Here is a 24,502-nt window from a genome sequence, read left to right as displayed (position 1 = left end):
CTGTGTGTGTTGTTGTTGTTGCTGTGCGGTTGCCGCGCTGAGCAGCTAGCTAGCGGCAGTGTTCTTCTGCAGATGTCAATAAACGGCTGTTGCTGTGCGGTTGCCGCGCTGAGCAGTTAGCTAGCGGCAGTGTTCTTCTGCAGATGTCAATAAACGGCTGTGGCTAGCTCACGGAAGCAAGCACCAACGACACCTCGTCTCCTCGTTGTCTGAGCTCGCCACATTGGTGTCAGAAGTGGGATGATGGTGGCACCCCATGTTCTGACCCGAGTGACTTTTCCCCCGCCAGTCGTGACCAGCCGGTGCGCCAAAAGAAGGCACCTGGACATTTGCAGGACTTTGTGTGGGGTAATGGGGTCGTCAGGGGACGACTGACCCCTTAGGTGGGGGCTATGTAGCGGGTCAGGGCTGTTCGGGGTTCTGTTTGTACAGTTATGTTTTGTTTATGTTGCCATAGTGACGGGTGACGCCTTCTCGCTGCCACGGTGTGTCCTTCCGGGGGCAGAGGGCGCTCTGTGTGTTGTTGTTGCTGTGCGGTTGCGGCGCTGAGCAGTTAGCTAGCAGCAGTGTTCTTCTGCAGATGTCAATAAACGGCTGTGCTCCCTGGCTAGCTCACGGGAAGCAAGACCAAACGACTCCTCCGTCTCCACCTTGTCTGAGCTCGCCACAATATTAAACATATCAGGTCCCCATAAGGAGAATCATGTGCTAACGGCTGTCTAAATGACTCCGGTAAAGTTTGTAGCATGCATGCTTGTTGTTTTTGTCTGCTTCCACTTGTCTTTGCACTAGGATGATGTCGGCGTAAATGTGCAGTCATATTCGTTGTGTTCCCACTAGTGCTGTCAGCGTTAATCTCGTTGAAATGACGTTAACGCCACAACACGGCAAATCTCCGTTAACAAGCTACCCCTGCGTGGGGCTAGACGGCCAACACCTTAACGAGCTAACTGCGCTAACGCACTAGTTCCCACCCATGTAATTGAGCATTGCGTGGCACATCCAACATACTGTTTTACTTTAGTCCATGACGCGCTTACCTTCAGGGTCATACGTCACATGAAAACCAAAATAATTCCAAACGCCAGATCTGAATGAGGGTGGGGGTGAATGAGTTGTGAAGTGGAGTGTGTAACAACTTACTTGAAGTCAAGAAGCGCAGCCAAACACCCTGGTCAAACACAGAAAGATAAAACATCTGCAAAAAATATCTTGTTGTACTGAGGTCCGTGCTTTCTTGTCTGTGACCACAGAAAACATTTTCCTGATAAATTTACAGCTCCTTAAGGTTAAGCTTGACCGTTGTTCCTGTTGACCAGTTTTTATTACTTGGAGTAAGCCCGTCTGTTATCTTTGTGCTGTGCTTAAGTACGATATGACAAAACTAAAGATTTGATGGTCAAATATAAACATAATTTCTAATATAATTCCTGTTAAACAACCACCTAACAAACAGCATTTTCCACGAGTTCTTAGGGATCTAATAAAATATTCAACGACCATCCGAGCTGAAAAATTAGCAGGAGAAATGAAAGAAAAACTCCACAACGACATGTCTCATGTTTCTTTTAATGGATATGAAAAAACCCCTTCTACATGTACTTCAGTAAGGTCGAAGTGTTAACATATTTAAAGTGTAAAACTTTGGAATATACATGTAAATAATTTAAATAAATAAAATTCTGGACAACATTAACTCCTACTGAGTACTTAAGAGCTCAACTTTCACTACACAGACTTTAAAAAACAAGTGTAAATACACAAGGTTTCAGAAGTGAGACATAAATTAAGGGCAAACAGTGAGGCTATAACAAAGGCCTCACTTGTATTTTCTTCTGGGTTTTTTTGTTGTTGTTGTTCTTGTGCTTCGATTCACTCACTTTAACTTCAAGTACAAAATAATAAATTTACTAGGAAAAACATGTTTTTGGAGGTTCAGAGCATTTTGTGTGAATTTAAATGGGTCAAAGATTCATTTCTGTCCCTCGAATCCTGAGTATCACTGTTTTTGTTCCATGGCTATGTTAAATAATAAGACACTCAAGCTGAGGGACACACACACACACACACACACACACACACACACACACACACACACACACACACACACACACACACACACACACACTGAATTGCTACCTGAAGTAGGTCTTTGTGTCTGCAGAAGGTAACAGAGGGAAATGTACATTTGAGTGAGACAGGACAGACCCTCTTTTGTCATGTAAACAACACAGCAGTAAAGATCGGTTTCTTGTTCTTGCTCTGGATGTTCCTCTTTGTCCTTCTGCTGCTGCTGCGTCATCGTCACCGTGGATGATTTCATGCCTCTGGATCAGAGAGGAACATTTTAGATATTAAACTGAGACTGACAAATATCCCAGTTAACAAGTTTCCAAAAGAAGAACGTGTAAATGAGCTGGTTTGCTGCTCTAAGAAGTAAATACTATGTGTACTGTTTTAAATTAACTCACTAACGCTCTTACTGTTCTCATGTTCATGAGTTAAGTAGTTAAACACAGCCAGAGGAGACTGGGAACAGGTGATGTTGGCAGTCCTGCTGTTGATCTTATATTTAGTAAATTCATGAATGAACACTTTTCTCAAAATGTGGAGCTACAGTTAGGATCAAAAGTTTTTGGACAAAGACACAGTTTTTGTAGCTTTGCCTCTGCACACTACCAGAGTGGATTTTAAATAAATCAGGATGTGATTGATGTGCAGACCTTCAGCTTTAATTCCTTGGGTTTTACAAAAAGATTTCATCAGCTATTTAGAAGATGTAGCCATATTCATGCACAGAGGCCTAACAATAATCGAACAAGCAGCCGACAAGGAGGTGAACCTTGTTTCTTCATTGCTTCGTTAAAAACCAAGAAGATAAAAGATCTGGAGTCGCTTCCATGTGTTGAACCTTCATTTGGTAACTATTTACTGGAACTCTTAGTGAGGTCCAAAGTTGTAAGTAAAAGTGAAGGAAGCCATCATTAGGCTGAAAAAGTCAAATAAACCGATCAGAGAGAGACAGGGGAGAAGATTCAGGAGTGCCCAAAATCAAAATTCTGGTGCATTGACTGAAGGCAGAGAGAGACCCACAAACAAGCATCAACTGAAGGTGGCTGCAGTAAAGGCCTGGGAGGCAGCCTTTGGTGAGATCTCAGAGATTTCAGAGACTCACTGACTGCAAAGGAATTTCATCAAAGTATGAAAAAGAAATCCTCGTATTTAAAATTATGTTAGTTTATTTCATTCATTTTGAGCCTCTGAAAACAGGTGACAGTTAAAGTTTGAACCTCATAGACATCTTTATTATTTCGCTTAAATTGCACTGTGGCGGTAATACAGAGGCAAAACTACAAACACTGCCTCACTGTCTCAATACTTATGGACCAAGACCTTAATTGATCAATGAAGCAATATCTGTGCAACATCTAGATTTAAAAAAGCAAAAACAATAATGAAGTTTAAACACCGGAAACAGGAAACAGACTTATAACTTGTTTCCATCGGTGTAAAAATGAAGTAAACCCTACAAACAGTATGCATTTTTAAAGCTGCTGTATCTGTGCTAAAATAACAGATACCTTTGTCAGACTTACCTATGACTTCAGCTGTATCGTCAGCCAGTGGGTCTGAGTTTATTATGTACTTGTTGCCAAATATCTGCACCAGCTTCTCAAAAAACTTGCATTCTTGTTTCTCTCCTCTGAAAACACGACACAGAACATCAGGACTGATGAGAAGACAAAAAGCAACAATCTGATAACTCTGAGGTGTGAATATGCTCAGAAGATAAAAACACGTTTACATTATGGATGATCCCACCACCTCATGGTGCCCTGTAACCTCTCAACAATGAACTGCTGAGCTTACTTTCTGCCTTCCAGGAAGTGCCTGAAATTAGCCCTCAGCCTCTTTATCCTGGACTGACATTGTTCAGGAGTGCGCAGGTAGCCCTGGCTGGTCATGACCTGAGAGATCTGGAGGAAGATCTGTTTGTTTTTGGCGCTGCCCTTTAAGTTCTCCTGGATCTCCTCGCTCCCCCAAATGTCCAGTAGGGCCTCGGTCTCTCCGTCGCTCCAGGGCAGCTTAGTGCTGTCGGGCACCCACCGGTTACCTGAGGGGACTGTGAGAAAAGAAACATTGATTTTTGTCCTCATGCATTGCCACACTTCTCTTAGCACCCAGTCATATGGTTTCTCTAGCTCCACAAAGAAACAGTGACCTTCTCTATACTCCTTCATCAACACTTTCAAAGCACACATCACATCTGTGCAGCTCCCCCCACACACACTGTGACATACTCCATATAGTTACACCTTTTTTTGGGCCCAGTTCGAGTATGTAGTCATCTGGCTCATCTGCAGCCGACGTGTCTGCGGCCACGTCGTCGACTTTCAGTTCCTTCCTGAAGATTTTTTCCATCTCATTGAAGAATTTAAACTCTCCCCTACATTTGTAAAACAAACTCACAGTTACAACCAGAACTCTAATTACAGTTTTTATGGTAATTACTGTAAACGACAAAGAGCATCTTTATGCTCTGTTGAGTTCTTTCTTGAAATCTTTTGAGCTCTTCGGGATGATTGTCATGACTTCACATGGACCTTCGCCCGTGATCGTGTCAAATGTAAAAATTTTAAAAGCAAAACCAATACTAAAACCAATAAACATCTAAACAAGTTTAGAATAAGTGAGAATCAAAGTCTTGTCGTTACTGACTTTTCATGGAGGAAGCCATATTTAAGACGCTTAATGCGGGTGTAGCACTGCTCCGAGGTCCTTATAAATCCTCGGTCGTTCATCTTCTCTGAGATGTAGTCAAACACATGTCGGTTCTTCAGGCAGCCCTTCAGAGTGAGCTGAACGCCGTCCTCACCCCAGATCTCCAGCAGTGTGCGAGTCTCCTGATCCGACCAGGGCATCTTTCGGCTCAGGTCGACCAGGAGCCGGCTGGTCGAGGGCTGCTCATCTAAAACGAGGAAACGGCTTTATTATTGTGTTCATCTTTGGCAGTTTAGTTTATATATGCACAGTAACCCTGTGTATTACTGACTGGCTGTGTAAACCCACATAAGACAGGCTCATTGTCCATCAAAGGTTGTAAGGTGGCATCGGTACTGTCCACAGGGGCAAACATAGACTCGTCGCCAAGCACCGGAGCAAGGAGGTTGAAGTATCGGAACGCCGTGGGCCGCCCTCCATTTCTGGAAAACATAAATCCACGGTCAGCTGGCCAACAACATTCGAGCCTGGATCATCTCAAAAAGCATAAAGCATGTATTGTTGTTGTTTTTTTTACCTGCGGCTGTTGCAGTAACGCCTGTAAGTCTTCTTCAACCTTTTAATCCGGGAGTGGCACTGCTCCGCTGTCCTCAGGTAGCCTATTGCGGCCATTTTCTCAGATATCTCGGCGAATATGTGACTATTGCGGACGCATATTTTCAGGCCATGCTGCACATCATCTGCGGCCCACACCTCGATGAGAGCAACCGTCTCCTGCTCTGTCCACGTTGTGTTCAAACCATCGGCACCTGTTGCAGGTAGACACACATGTAAGATATCTGACTTGTAGCTGATTTTTAATCTAATGCAGAGCGCGTGTTCTGTACCTGAATCCTGCTCCTCTTGTTCATCCCTTTCATCATACTCATCAAGAGAAACCGCTTCCTGTCCCAGTATTTGTTCCAGTTGGCTGTAGAACTTGTAATCAACTTTTCTTCCAGATCTAGCGAGAATAAAAACGGCAGTTACGGAGGCATCACTCAGAGAGAGGGATACAAAAACAGGTAAACCGATGGAAAGACTGAGCTCACTTCTTCCTTTCGTAGCACTGTCGAAAGTTGTTCCTCAGAGACTTCACCTTCCAGCGGCACTGCTCCGAGGATTTCGAAAAACCGAGGTCCTGCATTCTTTCGGAAATGTCTGCGTAAACGTGGCCGTTGTGGACGAAACCCCTCAGGGCCTTCTGGAGATCTTCTTCACCCCAGATATCGACAAGTACCAGGGTCTCCTCGTCTGTCCAAGAGCTGGTTGCTGGCTTTTCAGCTGACATGTTGATTTCTGGGTCTTGTGATTGAGACACAGAAATTAAACATGAGTATAAAACATCCAAAATGGGAAAAATGGGATTAGGAATACTTTTTTAACTTATGTGTTGAATTCATTTTTACTTTCACTTCACTTTAGTCTAAAGTCATCATAATCATCCGCACATACAGTACATGGCTTAAATTATGTAGTTACTGAAAGCATTTGGGGCTCACTATTTTTTGAGGCCAATTAGCATGGGTCTAGTATTACATAGGGACCTCTGGTGATTTGTTATACACTAATTGGATTGAAGAAGTTGTTATTGATCTTACCCCTGTGTGAATCCAGCAGTTTTGTTCTGTGTAAAATAAAAACTCCGACACAAACTGAACACAAAGGTTCTGTGATGATAGTGGCTGCAGGCTAATCGGTATTTAAGTGATTTTTGCGCAATTTTTTTGTTGCTTATTTCATTCTCAAGAGTTATTTAGGCGTTTATGGAGATTTCTGGGTGCATATTCAGCAGGCTTATGTTCTATGCAGTCTGGAGAAAGACAAAGGAGAAAACAGGTGGAGAACAAGGAGCCTGCAGTGCAAAAACTGAGCCTGCAGTGCATGAAGTGTTTACGCTTTCCTTTCCTTTCTCACATGCAGCATGCAGGAGGAGGTACTCTGTGTCAGACAAGCTCTGGTTTCTGGAAATTTTATGTTTTGCTAAGGCGAGGGTGTCATCTGTGTGTGCAGGAGGTAGGAGACATGATTCACACTCACTTGCAGTGTATTGAAAAGGCATTCGCCTGCAAGATTCTCACATCGCATGGACTTTGTACCAGGAACTTGGCAAATTAAAGCCCATTCATAATAGATATGAATAGGTCTTAAGAAGTTCGGAGCTGTGGTGCATGAAAAAGCATTAAAACAATCTTCCATTCTGAGTTAACATTAAGGGGGTGGGTAGAAGACAGAAATTTTACCTCTTTCTGTTACCGATTCACTGTTGGAGTCTTCTGATATTTCGATGGAGTCTGTTACCATGGTAGACGACGTTGATGGCTGCTTATCCAAAATTTGTTCCAGCAGATCATAGAATTTAAAGTCGACTCTGTCAGTCCCAGATGAGCTAGAGGCAGAAAGACAGGTGCGTTAAAACAAAGTCACTCCAACGGTGCGGGACTCCAGACGTGCAGTTTTTACCTCATGTTTTCCCGACACTGGCGATAGTTCCCCTTCAGACGTTTGATCCTCGTGTGGCACTGCTCGGGGCTGCGGGAGTAGCCGTTAGCGGCAAGCTTCTCTGAAATTTCAGTGAAAATGTGACCGTTGTGTGGGTAGCGTCTAAGGCACTGCTGGACCTGAAGGAAGGTAGAATTCCGTGTAAAAGTAGTAAAGTGAAGTAATACAGAATGAAGCAGCAATAAAGTGAGATTATCAGGAAATTTATGGACATTTCCGAAACATTTTTTGGGGAGTGCATGGATTGTGACATTGTGCTTTACCTGTGGGTCTCCCCAGATCTCCAGAAGGATGATCGTCTCTTTGTCTGACCAAGGGACTTTCCTCCTGTCCTCCTGAATTTCCACAGCAGACTCTGAAGAGGCAGAAATAAAAAAGTAAACACATCAATACACAATCCCTTATTTCACTTTTTTTTTTTTAGATAACTACAATACCGTACGAAAGTCTTGAGCTACCTCTCATTTCTTTACATTTTGCTCAGAAGATTGGAACAGCGATTTATTGAAATGTGAAAATATAAATTGAAATACACCATAGAAGCCACGAGCTTCTTTATTCTTCATGACTTTCAGATACTGTTCATCTGATGATAGTTTTTACATTCACCACTTCTTTTGTCCTTCACTTGTCCTCTTTCCTCATTTTTTAAAAAGAAAACACTGCAAACCATGCAAAGTTTTCAGCAAAAGGCTCTTTGAGAATCACCTTGTAGGTGCAAAAATACTACTTTATATCTGTCAAACTATCTTATGGCATTTTTGGCATTTTTCATAGAATCAACTAAAAAAAAAAAAAAGGTAACAAATGATATCTTTTGCAACACACTGCTAGTAACAAAGTGCCCAAAGTTATCCTTCATTTTTTATTATATTTATTCTTTTGCCAAGTTGTCTGTTATGTGTTGATACTGTACTGGTTCATCCTGCAAGAAGATGAAGATGTTGTCTTATGCTTGAATGATTCGTAGGTCAGAGTTAAGTAGCTTTCATTTCTCTGAAAAAAATGAGATACAAGAACTGCATTAAAAATGAGTGAAAAAGCTTCAATGCTCAAAGAAAAACTATGAAAGACCTTGAGAACTATATCTTAAGAACACTTGGAATATAAGGAAATGATGAGTGGCTCAAGGCTTGGGCACAGCACTGTGCTTTACATCGATTCTGCTGCCATGTACTCTACTGATGGATTATGTGAAAGAAAAGGTTACATTATGTTATAGTGAGATGATTATGATCTGAAGGCAGATATCCATTCTGTATATCTCAGTCAGTTAGTTATAAACAACACAAAAGTTTATGCTGTTAAATATAATTTCTGGTTTTCAAATTGAACCACAAATAAAGAAAACACTTACTAAATACAACAAACTGACAACAGAAATAATAATAAATATACACAAAGTCATGGAAGAAGTGTGGGTGCAAAATTTAGAAAAACAAGCATTCACTTCTAACTTTAGATATCTGTTACATGTCCACAGCGCCCCCCAGAGGGCAAAATCAGAAAGTACAAAAACAAATGGTGATTTTTATAATGTGGAGCTTTGCTCATGTATCTTGTACTTCCCTACATTTAACTGCCTCGACGTAGTACTTCATCTGGCTCATGATCACAATTGTAATGTGGGAAGCAGAGAAAGAAAGTTACAAGTTTTGCTGTCATTGCTTGGCAGTACTGCACAAACAAATGAGAAATCCAGGAAGCTCACAAACAGTGAAATCCACTACAAATGAATCTAGTTTTACTAAAACCTTACCAACACTCACTGAAGAGTAGCGATTGCTCCTGCTATGCCATGCCATAGCAGGAGCTCATTGGCTCTTTGCCCAAAAGGAGCAATGAGCTCAATAGATTCCTTGTCAGCTGATGTCTCGACCACGCAATAGCCAATCAGTGCAAACAAATTGGGAAGCAGGCTGTTTATCTAAACGGTCCTCCTGAGCAGAGAAACTGAGCTTACCCATGTCTGGATGAGTGTAGGCAGGAAAGTCGCGTTCTTCGGGCTCTCCTGGTATTTCTTCCAGCTGTGGAACTGAAGGGAAGTCTTTCACTAGAATTCTTCCCAGCTCGTTGTAAAACTTGCACTGAACTTGCTCCTGTCCTTTCAGGCTACAGTGCAGGGACAACAAAAGAGCAGAGATATTAGGTTTACAAATCGAAAACTTTTCTTTTACTCTTTCCACTCCAAGCACACATACTTGTTTTGGTAGCACTGCCTGAAGTTCGATTTCAGCCTTTTTAACCTCGTCTGGCACTGCTCTGGCGTCCGGGAGAAACCCTGTGTGGCCATTTTGTTGGATATGATGGAAAAAATGTGCCCGGTTCTGTGCATTCCCCTCAGCTCCTGCTGCATCTTATCTTCACCCCATGTGTTGATCAGGGCCAAGGTCTCCAAGTCTGTCCAGGGAACGCTTCTCGTTCCTAAAATAACAAATCACAGAATTTTGTCAGAAGTATTAATTCCATTTTGAGCAAAACAATACTGTGTCCAAAAAAATGGACACATCTCTACGTATGATGTGGACAAAAAGTACTGGACCACCTCCACATTGCACCTGCAGGGGCTACCCATTTATGGAAACCCAAGCCATGAAGCTCCCATACACAGTTCCTGTGCTGATGTTAATGGTCTATGCAGACATTAAGTTAGCAGAGTTTGGGCGACTATTACGGACTCAGCACTCACCAACCCCACTCTGTTACCTCACATGCTCTGCCACTTTGTGGTTGATTTGCTACTGTTAATAAATGCTTTCACTTTGAAATAATACCACTAATAGCTGAGTGTGGAATATCTAGGAGGGAAGAAATTTCAACAAAGGCAACAGAGGCATCCTATTACACCATCACGCTCGAATTACGTAATATTAACCGACTCTGGTTATTTATGGAAACCCAAGCCGTCCCTTCCTTACTCCCCATGCTGCTGCCATCCTTGTCCATAGTCTTATTGCGTCCCGTATCGATTACTTCCTAATTTGGTCTCCCTAAAAGGTCCCTTCATAAACTCCAACTTCTTCAAAATTCTGCAGCTCGGGTCATAACTCGCACTCCGTCAAGAGCTCATATTACCCCAGTTCTTCAGCAGCTTCACTGGTTACCCATAGACGCCAGGATAAATCTTACTTGTGTATCCATAAATCTCCTCCTTCCTATTTGTGTGACCTGCTTCAGATCACCACTGTTTCCCACCCTCTCAGATCCTCATCTGCTATTCATCTTACTGTCCCGTCTGCACGTCTTATCAACAAAGCTTTTATTTGTCACATGCAAGTTGCCCTGCAGCGAAATGGGACTCCCCCCCCCCCCCCCGACCTTACATACACAACACAGACATCACATGGGGAGACAGGTCGGAGACCGGTAGTATTACGGAAAAACACTGAAATGTACAACACAATGGGCAAGTCACAAAGAGCACATAAATGTCCACATCACAACATCACGAAGCACGTGACAAGCAGCAGGGGTGAGAAGTAAGCCGATGCAGACACAGCCATCCTGCCCTGCCGCTATTTTTCCAGCGCTGGGCCCAGACCCGCCGTCCGACTCGACCTTGGAGATAAGCGTACGAGGGCGTTTGGAACGAAGAGTCTAAACACAGTTTGTTATCAGGGGAGAAACTGTTTGTTACATTCAGCTCCAGCCTTGAGACCACAGCTGGCGCCGATATGGTAGCCGCATGAAATAATGGTGGTGTTCTTGCTTTAGTGCGAACCACTGCATGACAATTTTACAGTCGGTCTAATGTCCATTACCGGTTCCTCACCATTCCCGTTGGAGAGCCGTGAGCCTCTCCGCGATGTTGTCGGAGTACTCACAGCACCCGCAAGCTTCTCCAAGTTAAACTTAAGTACAAGCTCGCTCCATCATTGCAATCAACATAGCGGGCAGCCTTGTGGGGATTTGAACAGCTGTTTCCGCTTTCTTTATTCTTCGATAAGCCAGGGCCAAGCCACGGCCAAGCCAGCGCCGATCAGCAAGAACCCTGTTGTCATGGTTCCAAAAAGGTAGATATCTTCAATGGGCTCTCATGAATCCAGGCTTCTCGTCGAGAAGAGGGTGTCAATTGCATTCAGGGACCAGTTGATCAAATCCATAATTCCTCTTTTAGGTTTTAGAGAACAGAATGTGAAACTCTTCCAGGGTAGAGGGAGAGAAGCAGACAAGACTAGACAGAAACATGAGAAAGCCAAGCAGGAAAGATAAGGGAAGGGAGAGGGAGAAAGTGCGACCGCCTTCGTCAAGAGCCAGAGAAGTGAACTCATTTGATGTATTTTATGACTATTGCTCCATTTATTAATTTTGTTCTTTTGTAAGGTGACCTTGGGTTTCTTGAAGGCGCCCTTGAGTAAAATGTATTATTATTATTATTATTATTATTATTATTGAATTCTTTGAGCTCTTTAGATCAACCCACTCTTTCACAAATGTTTGCAATGGCAGCCTGCACGGCTTTGTGCATGATTTTATACGACTGTAGCAATGAGACTTAAAACATCTGGATTCAAAGACTGGACGGACAAACAGCATTACGAGTCAGAGGGAAAATAGTAAATTCTGTAATCCTTAGCATTTCTTTCAGATGCAAAATTGTATGAAGCCTTAAAAGACAGAAAAGCTGTTCATGTCACAAACAATTGTGCTGCAAGAGTTAAACTTAAGTACAAATATGTGACCTCCTACCAATTTCCAGGTGGCCCGTTTGTCCGACAAACTGCAAGTCATCATCACCGTCTCGGGACTCGTCTTCATCGATAATTTCCTCAACGTCGTAGGTGATCTCAGGAACGGCCAAGGAAGCTGATGAGCCGAGGACCTGATCCAGCTGTGTGTAAAATTTATGCTCCAGCCTGGAGTTCCCTCCGGCGACAGATCAGGGAGAAAACAACAGGATCAGTGAACATATCTGACAAACGTCAGCGAGAGCTTCAAAATCTGTGTCGTTAAATGCCCACTTGTTCTGACGGAAGCACTTCTTCAGTCGTTTGATCCTCGTCTGGCACTGCTCCACTGTCCTCATGTAGCCCCTCTCTGCCATCTTTTGTGCAATTTGGGTGAATATGTGGCGGTTTTTCAAGCAGCCCTTCAGAGCTCGCTGCACGGAGTCCTTCCCCCAGATGTCGAGAAGATGGAGCGTCTCCTCATCCGACCAGGGAACTTTTGTGTCCGTTACAACTGGAAAAGAGCCCTCCTGAGAGTCTGAAATGAAACACGAAGACTCAGTTAAAGCTATGCTTAGAAATACAAAACCAAATATTAGATTGAGACCATGTATAAACTGCACACACCTGTATAATCTCCCCATATGGAGATGAGAGGAGATTCACCTGAATTCTCATCATCCACTGAGGACTCCCTGCAAAGGTTAAAAAACTACGATTGGAGTTGCTCGCTTACAAACCGTTTTCTCATCAAATGTAATTATTTATTTAACGCTGTCCTAACTGAAATACAGGAGTGTGTAAAAAATGAATTGCACTCTATGATTCAACCACCATTACCAACAACACTGTGTGACTTTATCAATGTTTCACATTACTGTGGAGGAATTTTGGCCCATTTTTTTTATAGCTTTGCTGCAGTTCATTCATTTATGCACAGCTTTCTGTGAAAAGAAATGAAACAAAAAACATGCCTAAAACATCACCTCGCCACCACCGTGCTTGACAACTCGAATGAGGGAAGATTAGTAAGTGTCCTGAACGTTTTCCACTAATAAATAATCTTCCTCACTTTAAATCGATGGCTTCAAATTGTTTGGAAATTGCTTTATTACCCTTTGCAGATTGACAGCTAGCTGCTATTCTTCTCTAAGATCACTGCTGATGATCAGTTATTTAAGTGCATTTGATGAGCAGCAACTGGATGCTACTGACCCAAGCAAGTGGTAAAGGTGTACAGTGCTCCCTCGCTATAACGCGGTTCACCTTTCACGGCCTCGCTGTTGCGTGGATTTTTTCTGTGCAAATTTTTTTTACGGCGCATTGTGTTCCGCGTCCTGATCGGCTGTAGACCACTGTCTCCTAGAGGCACTGTCTCCTGTACAGTACAGAATGTGTTCAGGTTGTCAAATGTACATAAATCTTCGATCGCTAGCAGTGTGACTCTGAAGTGCTGTACTGTTTGTTTGTAAGTTTTCTCCCCAACAAGCACAACAATGTCGACGAAACATTTTGCACCGTCAAAGGCACCTGCAGTAGCACCCAAAATGCAGAGGAAGATGCTAACCATCGCACAAAAAGTTGGACTTCTGGACATGCTAAAGGAAGGTAGAAGTTTTCGGACCATAAGGCACACCGAAATATAAGGAGCATTAAGCGAAACGAAACAGTCAGATAAACTTTACTCAACTCATTCTTCTTGCTTCCTCTACTTCCATAACATTGATCCATTAATGTTGAATTCTCTGGCAGCTGCTCTATTCCCATGTTCTGGCCCTGAAAACAGGGTTTGATCTATAATACTGAACTTATTTTTCCACGAAGGTTTGAACTTTGAGAGTGTTTAAACAAGAGAGAAAGAGAGAAAATGTTCATGCCTGTCTGAGAAAAGCGTATAAAGTGTGTAGTGAGGGGCTTTACAGCTTTAAAAGATCTATAATAATTGGAAAAAATAAAGTTGGCCCCTTCGTGGACTTCACCTAACGCTGGTTATTTTTAGAACGCAACTACCGCGATAAACAAGGGATCACTGTACTTTTTTTACACACTGCTTATTCTTCTAGTTTGGCTCTTTTTTTTTTGTTAAATAAATAATGACTCTGTGAAATATGTCACGCCTTGTTGTTCATCTGAGGTTGCATTTCCATAATTTTAAGTCCTGCTAAGGACCAGATGATTTTTATAAACAAACCTCGTGAATGAGAGAACCTGTACTTGTTCTATTTCGCATGACTCTATATTAGCATTCACGCTCTCTGCAGTGTAGACATCTGCTGAAAATTTAATAGGAAATCATTTACGTCCTGGGGAGAGATTTCAGTCTGAACCAAACATTAAAGGCGGACCAGCAGACCTACATCCTAGCATGACTTTGATCAAACAGATAAAGTCATGGACAGACGCAAACATGTGATGTCGACCGTTTGTTAGCAACAAATGAATAAAACATATATTAACATATGGAAACCTTACAAGAAAGCTGAAGCCTCCTGCTGCTTTGTGGGAATGTCCACACCTCCGCTCAGCTTCCTCTTCCTGAGAATGCGAGCTGCCCTCAAGCTTTGGTTGTTCTCACTGGCTTCTGAATCCGTGTCTGCAGTCTCGTTGGATGTAGTGAGGTCTATGGTTTCGTCGCATGGCAGTGTGCTAATTATGTTTTGTACTTTCCTCTCCTGAGAAATGTTTCCAGCTCTAGCCTGCAGCTGCCAACTGCCAGAGTCCCTCGTCTCCCTCGGTCCTTGCCTGATCGGCTCAGAGCTCCTCCTTGACTTCTCCGTGCTGCTTGCGTTGACGGGAGCGCTGAGAAGTCCTTTGTGGTCGGAGTCTTTGAGAGCAGGTGAGCAGGAGGCTGTTTCCATGACAGTTTTGGTCCCAGGAGGCAGTGACAGGGAGGTGAGGATGCAGTCATCCATGGGTAATAATCTGGGATCTACAATTGAGCGATTAGACTGTTATTAAAGCTCTGGTTCAACTTAAACACAAATAAAACAGCTGTCAGACATGTCCAAACTCCAACTGAAATAAACATAAACAGGCTGTTTAGGCATTTCTTTGTGATCTCTTTTTGCTCTACTTTTCTCTCCTGGCTTTCCCTCCCCAACAGCTGATGGCGACAGATGGCTGTCCTCTCAGGGCCTGGTTCTGCCGGAGGTTTCTTCCTGTTGAAGAGAAGTTTTTTCTCTCCATTGTTGTCAAATGCTTGCTCACAAAGGGACTGGATGTCTGTCTATAATAGTGTAAAGCCTTTACCGCAGACTCTAAAGCGCCTTGAGAATAACTACGTCTTGCATAAATAAAACTGAATGACACAAACTCCAGTGAGCTTTTTTTTTTTTATGACAAGGCTTTGGGATTCATAATTTAGGAAGTATGGGGAATTAAGTAGCAAAATTAATGGAGAGAAAAACATAGCACTCCTGTGACAACAACACAACAAGAGTTCAAAGTAAGCATGAATATTTTACCTTTAAATAACATTTTCAATTTATGAATCTCAGAACACCCTCGCGCCACATTTCCAGTGCCGCTGAGCTACGAGCCTTTCTCTCGACACATTTCAGGACACGGTGAAGTGCAATTATCTCCCACCAGTGCGTGCCCGCAGTACCTTTCTCTTTAAAATGGCCGAGGTTTCTGTGGTGTTCAAGTACAGCCTTCATGTCCTCCGGGGGGAAAAGGGTTTGCAAACAGTCGTCTAGGAATGACGGAGTGTCTCTGAGCAAGGCGGCCAACTGAAAGAAAAATCAAGGTATTATTTTTAGTAATTCTGCAATTATTTATTATATTAGTTAAATTAATTGTTTATACAGCCAAAATGATCTATATCATAGAATTAAATAAAGAATTTAAATTCATTTGAAGAGACTTAATGCTAGAATATGTGATCCATGTAATTAAATATAGTTGATGTGAACACGTGTATTTCTAATACTCTGGACTGCTTCTAATTTAGCTTTGCTCTAGTGTTTCTCTCTAGTGGCTCAGTACTAAAAAGGGAATGAGCCTTTTGGGAGGCCCTGGTGAGCGTGCACCCTGTTAACCCTCCTTTCTCCACAGCGGTACAGACAGCTGAGCCCCAGGAGTGAGTCTTTGTGCTCCAGTCAGCCTTTGATGGCTGTTCAGTTTGGAAACGTGCCAGTGGAGACAGATAAGGTGCACTGTGTTAATATGATGCACAACTACAACAGGTTTTAAAAAAAAAAGAAGAAACAAGCAAAACTAATCAACAATAAATTCACATGTTCACGTGTTGCTGTCTCCACAGTAGCGCTAAATGTCTCTTAATGTAATTCCAATCTGGACATGTTAACATTTATACAGTTAAGCGGGACAGACAAAACAGAGCTGAAGTGTCATGTAACAATCATTATCAGGCAACAGGCTAGTGATTGCCTGGCACGGATGAGCACAAAGATACACAGCACCTGTGTGAAGTCTGGGACGGGCAGCAGCTCCTCCAGTCTGGATATGAACTCCCACACCAGCATCTCTAGTGCTGCATCGTACTTTGAGCCAAAATATACCGGGAAGATTTCCTGCAAGTGAGAAAGAAAGGCACAGAATGATTAAGAGCCTAAGTCACCAATAGACGGACCACAGAAAAAAGTGGATGGATAGACTACACATTTTCATTATTTTTTAATTGAAACTTCTCAAAAACTTTTTTTTGGTGTAATTTTTCAATGCAAAGTCAATTGACTGATAATACTTTATTCATCCCGAGGGAAATTGGGTTAAGGCTGCCAGCCGTGCCAGCTCGGAGTCACAAACATCACATGGGGTAGACAGGCCAGAGAGGTATAACAGTGGAAAATGCACAACATGAGCAAAGACAAGGAGAAAAAAATAACTCCCCCCAGACTGAGCTCCAACGGGGAGATCAGTTTAAGAACAGAAAAAAACATCTCAGCACATGAATCAGCACATCTCACAACATAGAAGACATACGGTAAGCTTCGAAGGCGTTTGGAGGGGGTGGGGGGGTGAGTGCAGGTCTGTGTCAGTGTACATGTGTATGTGTGCAGAGAGAAAGTGTCCCTTCACCCAGTTAGGCAAAAGTCAACAGTCCTCGGTCGACGCGGGTGGCCTTGAATGAGGAGGGAGAAAGTCACAACACGGTCTTGTTATCTAAGGGAGAATTGTTATTCCTGTCAGTTTTTGCCTTGAGCATCCAGCTGGCGCCAGGGGGCCGCATGAGATGAAGATGGTAGCTGTTTTGGTTAGTGCAAACAAACTGCTTCCAATTTTACAGTTGTCTAACGTCCGTCACTGGTCACAGGTCTTTCGTTGGAGAGCTGTGAGCCTCTCCACGATGTTATCCATCCATACCGAGATGTTATCCAGTTTGCTCATAGAGCATGAGCGTTTACGACAGCCGTGAGCCTCTCCGAGATGTTGTCAGATGTTGTCGGTCGGTCTCAGTACTCACAGCACCCGCAAGCGTCTCCAAGATGTCATCCGTGCTGCATCTGAGCCCATTCTGAGAAGCCACAGCTCGCTCCATCGTTCCAATCAACATAGCGGGCAGCTTTGTGGGGATTTGAACAGCCGTTTCAGCTTTCTTTATTCTTTGATAAGCCAGGGCCAAGCCAGCGCCGATCAGCAAGAACCCTGTTATCATGGTTCCGGAAAAGTGTCTTCAATGTCTTGTCACGGGCTCTCCCGAACTCAGGCTTCTCGTCGAGAGGAGGGTGTCAATTGCATTTAGGGACCAGTTGATCAAATCCATAATTCTTCTTTAGGTTTTTAGAGAACAAGTCTGGGAGACTCTCTTAGGGTTAGAGAATAAGCGAGACTATACAAAAGACATGAGAAGCCAAGGAGGAAAGATAAGGGAGAGGGAGAAAGTGTGACCGCCTCCGTCCAGAGCCAAGAAGCTCTTGACACCAAATTGTAAACTATATACAGATACTGTTACAAATATTAGGTTACTTCAAAATATATTGCATTTAGTTATAATGAATTTATTCAACTTTGTTTGAGGAACTTTTCTCTAACTGGACTTCCTTAAATTTTAACTGAATGCCCTTGGTTAAGAGGGTTAAGAGAGGTACAGCTATAAAGGGGTGCTGTCAGGAAACATTAGGGCTGTTCGATATAACGATATATGTCGGATGACGATATAAAAACGTCTATGTTTCATTTTACGCTATCGTTTGTTTCGTGGTGTCGCAAAATAAACTGTTTATGGCAATATTTTTTCATCGTTTTGATGGTCACTGTAGTGGCTACATTAATTTCTTAAAGTTCTCTCTTTCTCTTAAATTTTATATAACCACACTAAGGACCGACAAGCGCATGTTTTTATGCATTGTGGTTAGCAACAATGACGGTAACAGCATCGCGTGTCCGCTTGTTCATGTTCCACATAAACCTTTCACAATAAAGCTCAAGATCCTGTTGAGACTTTTCAAAATAAAGTGAATCACGTGAAAGATGCAGATTATTTACAGATGAGAAGTAAAAAAAGAGCCGCCAGGTGCTAAAAAATAAACCTTAGACTCAAACGTTAGAACAGGCTTTTCCCTGCACCAAACTTAGAGCTGTCTTCTTATTTATCATCTGTGCCTTATGTTATAGAGGCCCGTAATTAAAGCACCTCCTAATGCATATACAGCCTCATCTCTTTCGTGGATTTCACGTGCTGACATGTCTAACATCAGTCAACTTCACAGTTGTACCACATCCCAAAGGTGTCTGGGGAGGCCACTGAACTCACTGTGATGTCTCATAAAGCCACTTTAAGGCCGCTTTTACTTGAAGTAGCCATTGGAAAATGTAAAGTTGTTGCCGCCTCCATCTCATAGTGATATTTAAACCATGATTAACCTTTTAAAACCCCAGGGACTTTCTGAGGCTCCTGCTTGAAAATGTCATGCCCAAAACGATTCGATTAGTTCTCTACAATTACAAAATCTGTGTAAACCATCTTGATATGAAAATAAAGCTTACACTTGTGAGAATTACTCTTAGGTGTAACCATCACAGCAAATGCCATTGTGTCAAAGGTACTGCGGATTGAACAAAGAAAAATATGAAGAAGTCTTTCCTGGACTCATTTTTTGTGTCTCTTATAGCACATAACCCCTGTGAAAATCTGCTGCAGTAGACCAAAAACTAAAGAAAGCCATGAATCAGGATATAGACAAAGATGGAAGCTGCTGAAGTGACACAGAGCAAAGTTACAGAGGTTTTATTGGAAGCATAGCTAAGCTTTTGGCAATTTGGAACCATCTACGAAAGCTTAAATTTCTAAAAATTAGGCTTTTATTGTCAGAGGTCTTTTCTGCAAAACAAAGAAATAAAAACACGGACAGCCGCAAAGTACGCAGCGTGGTGTGTATTGCATCTGTGTGTAAACGAGCGAATAAGACAAAATAGTGATGGGAAGCTGCTCTTGAAGCACACTGGGAGATGGAAGTGTGCGGCAGGAGCGGTTTTATCGTGGTGGAATTTTTAGAAGCAAGGGAGCAAAGGTAATTGTGTGTTTAGTTTAGTGTGGTAAATTTTGTTTGGAGTGTGATGAAACTTGGAGTTTTGGAATCTGTGAGTTCTGCGCTTTCAGCAGAGACGTTGCTTGTCCGCGTACATGCTGGCAGGTGACTCGACACTTTGCGTTTACATCTTTTCGTGCTATCTTTGATTGTTTGTCGTTTGAGCTGTGTTTGGCAGTCATAGAAATAATTTTGGGAGCTTTTAGCTGAGATTCTGAAGTTTCTGTCGATACCACACATGTCTATATTTAAACAACAGACCAGGCGGCACAGCCTGTGAAACCAGATGTTCCGCCTGTGTCACCAGGAATTAGAGTTCAACAAGTTAAAGGACCAAAAATATCTGGGTGCTGGTGAGTAATCTAGAACCAGTACTATACATTTCTGATCAAGAAAGCCACAAAAGCCACAAACTGAGAGGCATCATAACAGCTTCATACCAGCAACGGTGTCCTAATGGTTCAAAAGAGGCAAAAATGTGCCAAGAAACCATCCCCATATGACTACACCGCTACCAGCAGCCTTTACAGTTGACACACTTTTGATGCCAAATTGTAACTCTACCATCTGTGTGCCTCAGCAGAAACCAAGACACATCAGACCAGGCTACACCCTCCCCCACCCCCAATCTTCAGCAGCTCAGTTTTGGTGAGCCCACTTCAGCCTCACGTTTCTGGTGTTGGCTGACAAAAGTGGATCCTCATTTAGTCTATTGATGCTGTACTCCATCTACCCTCAAGGTCGGGCATGATGTGCATTCTGAGATGACTCTGAGAGTGTTATCAGAGTTACTGAAGTCTTCCTGAAAGCTTGAATGTGTCTGGTTTGTCTCTGCAAGATGTCTCACCTGGAAAAAATATTTTCTTTCAGAGGGATCCTCCAGTAACGAATGCACCAGCTCCACAAAGTTCACCTCCGATTCCTCCACGTGGTTGATGGTGACCTGATATAAACACACACACGAAAAAAAAGAGGAATATATTCTTACAGCTCATGAAAATCAGAAGTCCAGTGTCTCAAATAGTTAAAATATTTCCTAAAATAAATCTCAAAACTATTTCCTGTGGATTTAAACACTAAGTAGGCTCCTAGTCGAGGTTCCTTTACCACATCAGTGGCACTGCTGAGGTGACACTGAAGCCCAGGTTGCTTTGAAAGTAGCCTTCAGTTCATCTTTGGGTGTTATTGGGTTGGGTGTTTCTCACCTTCCTCTTCCTCTAATAGATTATCTGTGGGGTTCCCGTCAGCCAAGTTATCTGGCCAATCAAGTACAGGAATAACATAGTTTGCAAACCATGTAATAGTCACAGTAGGCAGTGGTAAGTCCTGCTGAAAAAGTAGATTGGCATGAGCTTCACAGCAGGTGAACGCAGACGTGCTGTAACATCACCAACCACCACCAACACCAGCAGATGAATTGGCACCCTGATATCCTCACAGGCAGCAGGAACTTCACACGGCACTTCAAACATTTTAGATTAGTGACTCCACTCTTTCCTCTAAGATCTTGATTTCCAGATGAAATGCCTGGAAATAATACTGAAACCAACCTCAGTCCGCTCCTTCCTCAAATTCTTTGAATCAACTTTTACTGACAATCCTCTCAAAGCTGCGCCCTGTTGTCCAAGCACAGTTTCCCACCGCACTATTCCCTTCCAGCAAACTTTCAGTTAATGTGCTTCGATACAGAACTCTGAGAACAGGCAGCCTTTTCAGCAGTGACCTTCTGTGGATTAACCTCCTTGTGAAGGGTGTCGATGATCGTCATCTGGACAACTGTCAAGTCAGCAGGTTGAACTGGTATTTATACCATTTGAGTATCAATTTAATCAATTCTTTTAAAATGTGGCCAAAATTATCTAAACAAACACAAAGAAAGGCCTTAATTATTTTACTACGTATAATGAATCTTGAATATATGAAAGTTCTTTTTTAAATTAAATAGCACCCCCCCAAACGTTTAAATGACACTATATATTTTTAAGATGTACTAGTATAATAACTCACTCTAGTTTTACTTAATGAGAACCCCCCGCCCCCAAACAAAACAAGGAGGACTTCTTCACTGCATAGCAGGTATGTGCTAGGTCAACCTAGCGCTCAGCTTTTACACAGCTGTGCATTTTCCTGCTAAAGTTCACTTACGTGGTGATCCTTGGCAGTACTGACAGGGGCTTTTATTCTGTCCAGATGTGGCTGAATGATCTGCATATCCACTGGATGCTCCCCTCGACACATCTCCAGAACCAGCTGGTTATACACAAAAATCAGGTATTTTTTAAATGACTACAGCTTTAGCTTCCTCTCAGTATGACCAAAACGTAAACACTACTGACCCTGGCCCTGAGTCCCAGGATGAGCTGAGCCCTCTGACTGTAGCTCATCAGCTCTGGGACCAGCTCTGTCACCATGGTAACAAACTCTTCCAGCATCCCGTAGTGATCCACAAGTCCCTGCTGCACAACTTGCCACACTCCAGCTGATAAAAGCTGCAAGGGTGGGGCCAGGAGCCGAAGATAACGGAGGGGAAGGTCATTACCTGAAGAGTAGGAGAGAAGAAGTAAAACCACAACAGAGACAAATGTCTTATTGTTTTGTTACAGGCCTACAACACCGTGTGTCCTACAGCAACAACGATTTATATCAAGATGGCTTCACACTTTGTGAGAACTTCTTAGGTAATCAGCAAGCAGGTCAAGCTTTACAGAAAATTTTAGAAAGGTTTTTCATTCATTTTCTTATCTGAATGTCCGCCTCGCAATGATGTTTCGCTCCTAACTTTCAAGAAAGTCACTAAATCACATCTGTTATGTTGGATTTCTTTGTGATGTGAGCCTGTCTCCCTGAAAAGAGGAAGTAATTTCAGTAAATCTGCTTAGAAAGACAAAAAACAAAATCAAAACAAAAGGGAAACTACCTCAGAATAAGTGCAAACAAGCTGCGACAGCCTTTCTTTGAGGATCCTGAGTGAACAGCATCCACCTGACGCTTTATATGCTGGCACAGGATGCATAAGTTAATTTGACGTGTAGTGGCAAAGTGCTGCGTAAAATAATGACATGACAGCGCTGCTCCGAGGTGCACTGACAGCGGCATCCATCAAACTCCCCCACAAACTCACAACACGGATTACACGACTTATTGCTGACCTTTATAATGCAGGATGCACAAGCTATTGGATTTCTGGCAGAGGTAATACGGCTAGTAAGTAGAAATAATGCTCTGATAGCACAGATGTTTAGCCCAAACCACTGACGGAGTGAAGGAAAACAACCATCACTTTCTAATGAGATCAACTGTGGATTAAGTGAGTCCTTCTCCAAATACTGCAGGAATATCAACAGAGAACAGAAGCAGGCAATCGCCGTTATCGTTGAGGTCACTGTAAAAATCATTGTTACCAACACAAAGATCGGGGATCATATAAGATAAGATACCGTGATTTTTTCCCCCCTGTTTATTCTGATACACGCACCTCGGTTGCTTCCACTTTCAGTTCCGCGTTTTATTTCCATTTCGCAGCTGACAGAAAAAAATGGCCAGTTGTCCCCCTCGGGTTGTAGCTATCGGGAAAAAAATGTATGTATAAAGCCTAATGAATGAATTCTGCAAATGTTTGATTAATAAAATGACCATCTGCGATCGCCAAGCAGCAAAATACGAGCGCAGTGTTGTTGGAGGTATGAACGTTCTCTAGGTTTTACTCGGTACTGGGAGGAAAAGGCAGAACAAAGGTTTCTGGTCTCATCCGCCTCAGTCCAGATCACGGCAAGCCCTCTTTCCTGGTTGGTTGATGAAGACCGGATCGACCAGGAAATTTTGATTTCATAACACTAGATGGCGCCAGACCGCCATCAGGTCCGACCAGGTTTTCCTCTGGCTCAGTGTTGTGTTTGTTTCTATGGAGGGATGCTGTCAGGGCCGTAACCAGAGCGTAGACTTTACCGAGGCCCGCAATTTCTACTGCTGGATAGCATGTAAGCCTATTCGCCTATAACTGATCACATGGCTGATCACAGTTTCATGCTCATCTCTGCCTGTTTGAACAACTCTGCTCCACGTTTCCTTTCTCTGATTTCAGATCAGCTGCACTGACTTCTCATATTCTTCAAGCTGCTGGACGCCTTGCAGTTTGCTTACCAGGAGAAGGTGGGTGTGGAAGATGCCGTTCCTTTTGTGCTGCACATCTGGTGGTGTGAGGATCAGGTGTTTTCTATTTCAACAATATCCAACCACTCCTAGAGACAAATTAACTGAGATGGAGTGGACCCAGACCTCTTCTGAAACAGTGACCAGCACAGGACACAGTGTGCTCTCCTGCCTCTTTCACCTTGTACTCTTCAGACCTCAAATACAAATCGCAGTCACGGAGAAGGTTCAGATGGGCAAAGAAATGTCATGGTCCATGGTTGATCACACCTCTTAGTATCTTTATCTTTAGTTTCTTTCAGTTAATGTTTTTATTCTGTTTAGTTTCTTGCTATTTCCTTAGTCTTTCCTCTGTGCCCATCTGTGTCAAGCTTGTATGTTTAGCTTTCAGTTTTACTTTCTCTGGTCTCATTTACCCTGTCTACTTTTATTGGCTCTGTGCATTGTTTCTCAGCTCTGATCATTTCCAGTTCAGTAGTTATTCTTTGTCAGTGTCAGTGTTTTTCTGCCAGTTAGTTTTCTGTCTGTTTTCCTGCTCTTTTGTTACCCTTCGGACAGTTTCTTCGTTTGGGGATCCTCTTTCACAACTCATGATAAGCATCCCTGGACCATCACGCTACAACCACCATGTTTGATTGTTGGTGTAATGTTCCTTTAACCTCCTAAGACCCGAACTCTTCCACTGCATGCATTTTTAATTTCTCTTTGATATTTGGTCACATTGGGGCCTGATGAATGTAAAAACAAAGAATTACCAGATTTTTTTTTAAAACTTATTTTTGTTTTTAAGAAAAATGAGAGCCACAAATGAGGATATTCGTTTAAAATTTTGATAGAACAGTAGCAGTATAATGTCCTCGTAAGTGGATATCAGGCCCTTGTAGAGCAAAACTGAGTATTTAGGTCATTTATTATTTAGGTTATTTATTT

The 24,502-nt window shown here is 42.7% G+C and overlaps 1 protein-coding gene across 1 annotated transcript; it reads right to left on the bottom strand.

Moving 5' to 3' along the window:
• Positions 1 to 1,549: 1,549 nt before the first annotated feature.
• On the bottom strand, positions 1,550 to 23,133 carry LOC120735930. The gene is made up of 24 exons (XM_040035733.1): positions 22,899 to 23,133; positions 21,760 to 21,962; positions 21,569 to 21,673; positions 20,271 to 20,366; positions 16,355 to 16,465; positions 15,538 to 15,661; positions 14,403 to 14,859; positions 12,558 to 12,625; positions 12,225 to 12,468; positions 11,953 to 12,119; positions 9,465 to 9,687; positions 9,227 to 9,375; positions 7,527 to 7,618; positions 7,225 to 7,382; positions 7,005 to 7,150; positions 5,814 to 6,066; positions 5,610 to 5,725; positions 5,300 to 5,531; positions 5,071 to 5,204; positions 4,720 to 4,969; positions 4,317 to 4,447; positions 3,871 to 4,123; positions 3,597 to 3,703; positions 1,550 to 2,327 (listed from the first exon to the last, which is right to left on the bottom strand). The coding sequence occupies exons 1-24, from the start codon at positions 22,936 to 22,938 to the stop codon at positions 2,320 to 2,322; spliced, it is 3,867 nt and encodes a 1,288-aa protein (XP_039891667.1). The 5' UTR covers positions 22,939 to 23,133; the 3' UTR covers positions 1,550 to 2,319.
• Positions 23,134 to 24,502: the final 1,369 nt, after the last annotated feature.

Source organism: Simochromis diagramma, unplaced genomic scaffold (assembly GCF_900408965.1).
Source record: "Simochromis diagramma unplaced genomic scaffold, fSimDia1.1 OVJJ01000816.1, whole genome shotgun sequence".
Taxonomy (NCBI): Eukaryota; Metazoa; Chordata; class Actinopteri; order Cichliformes; family Cichlidae; genus Simochromis; species Simochromis diagramma.
This window is presented reverse-complemented; position numbering and strand designations above follow the sequence as displayed.

Coding starts and splice junctions, on each gene's coding strand:
- LOC120735930 (XM_040035733.1), bottom strand. CDS start 22,938: ATGGAAATAAAACGCGGAACTGAAAGTGGAAGCAACCGAG. Junction 7,383..7,526: donor AGATCTGGGGAGACCCACAG/GTAAAGCACAAT, acceptor ACCTTCCTTCAG/GTCCAGCAGTGCCTTAGACG. Junction 7,151..7,224: donor CAGTGTCGGGAAAACATGAG/GTAAAAACTGCA, acceptor TTCTGCCTCTAG/CTCATCTGGGACTGACAGAG.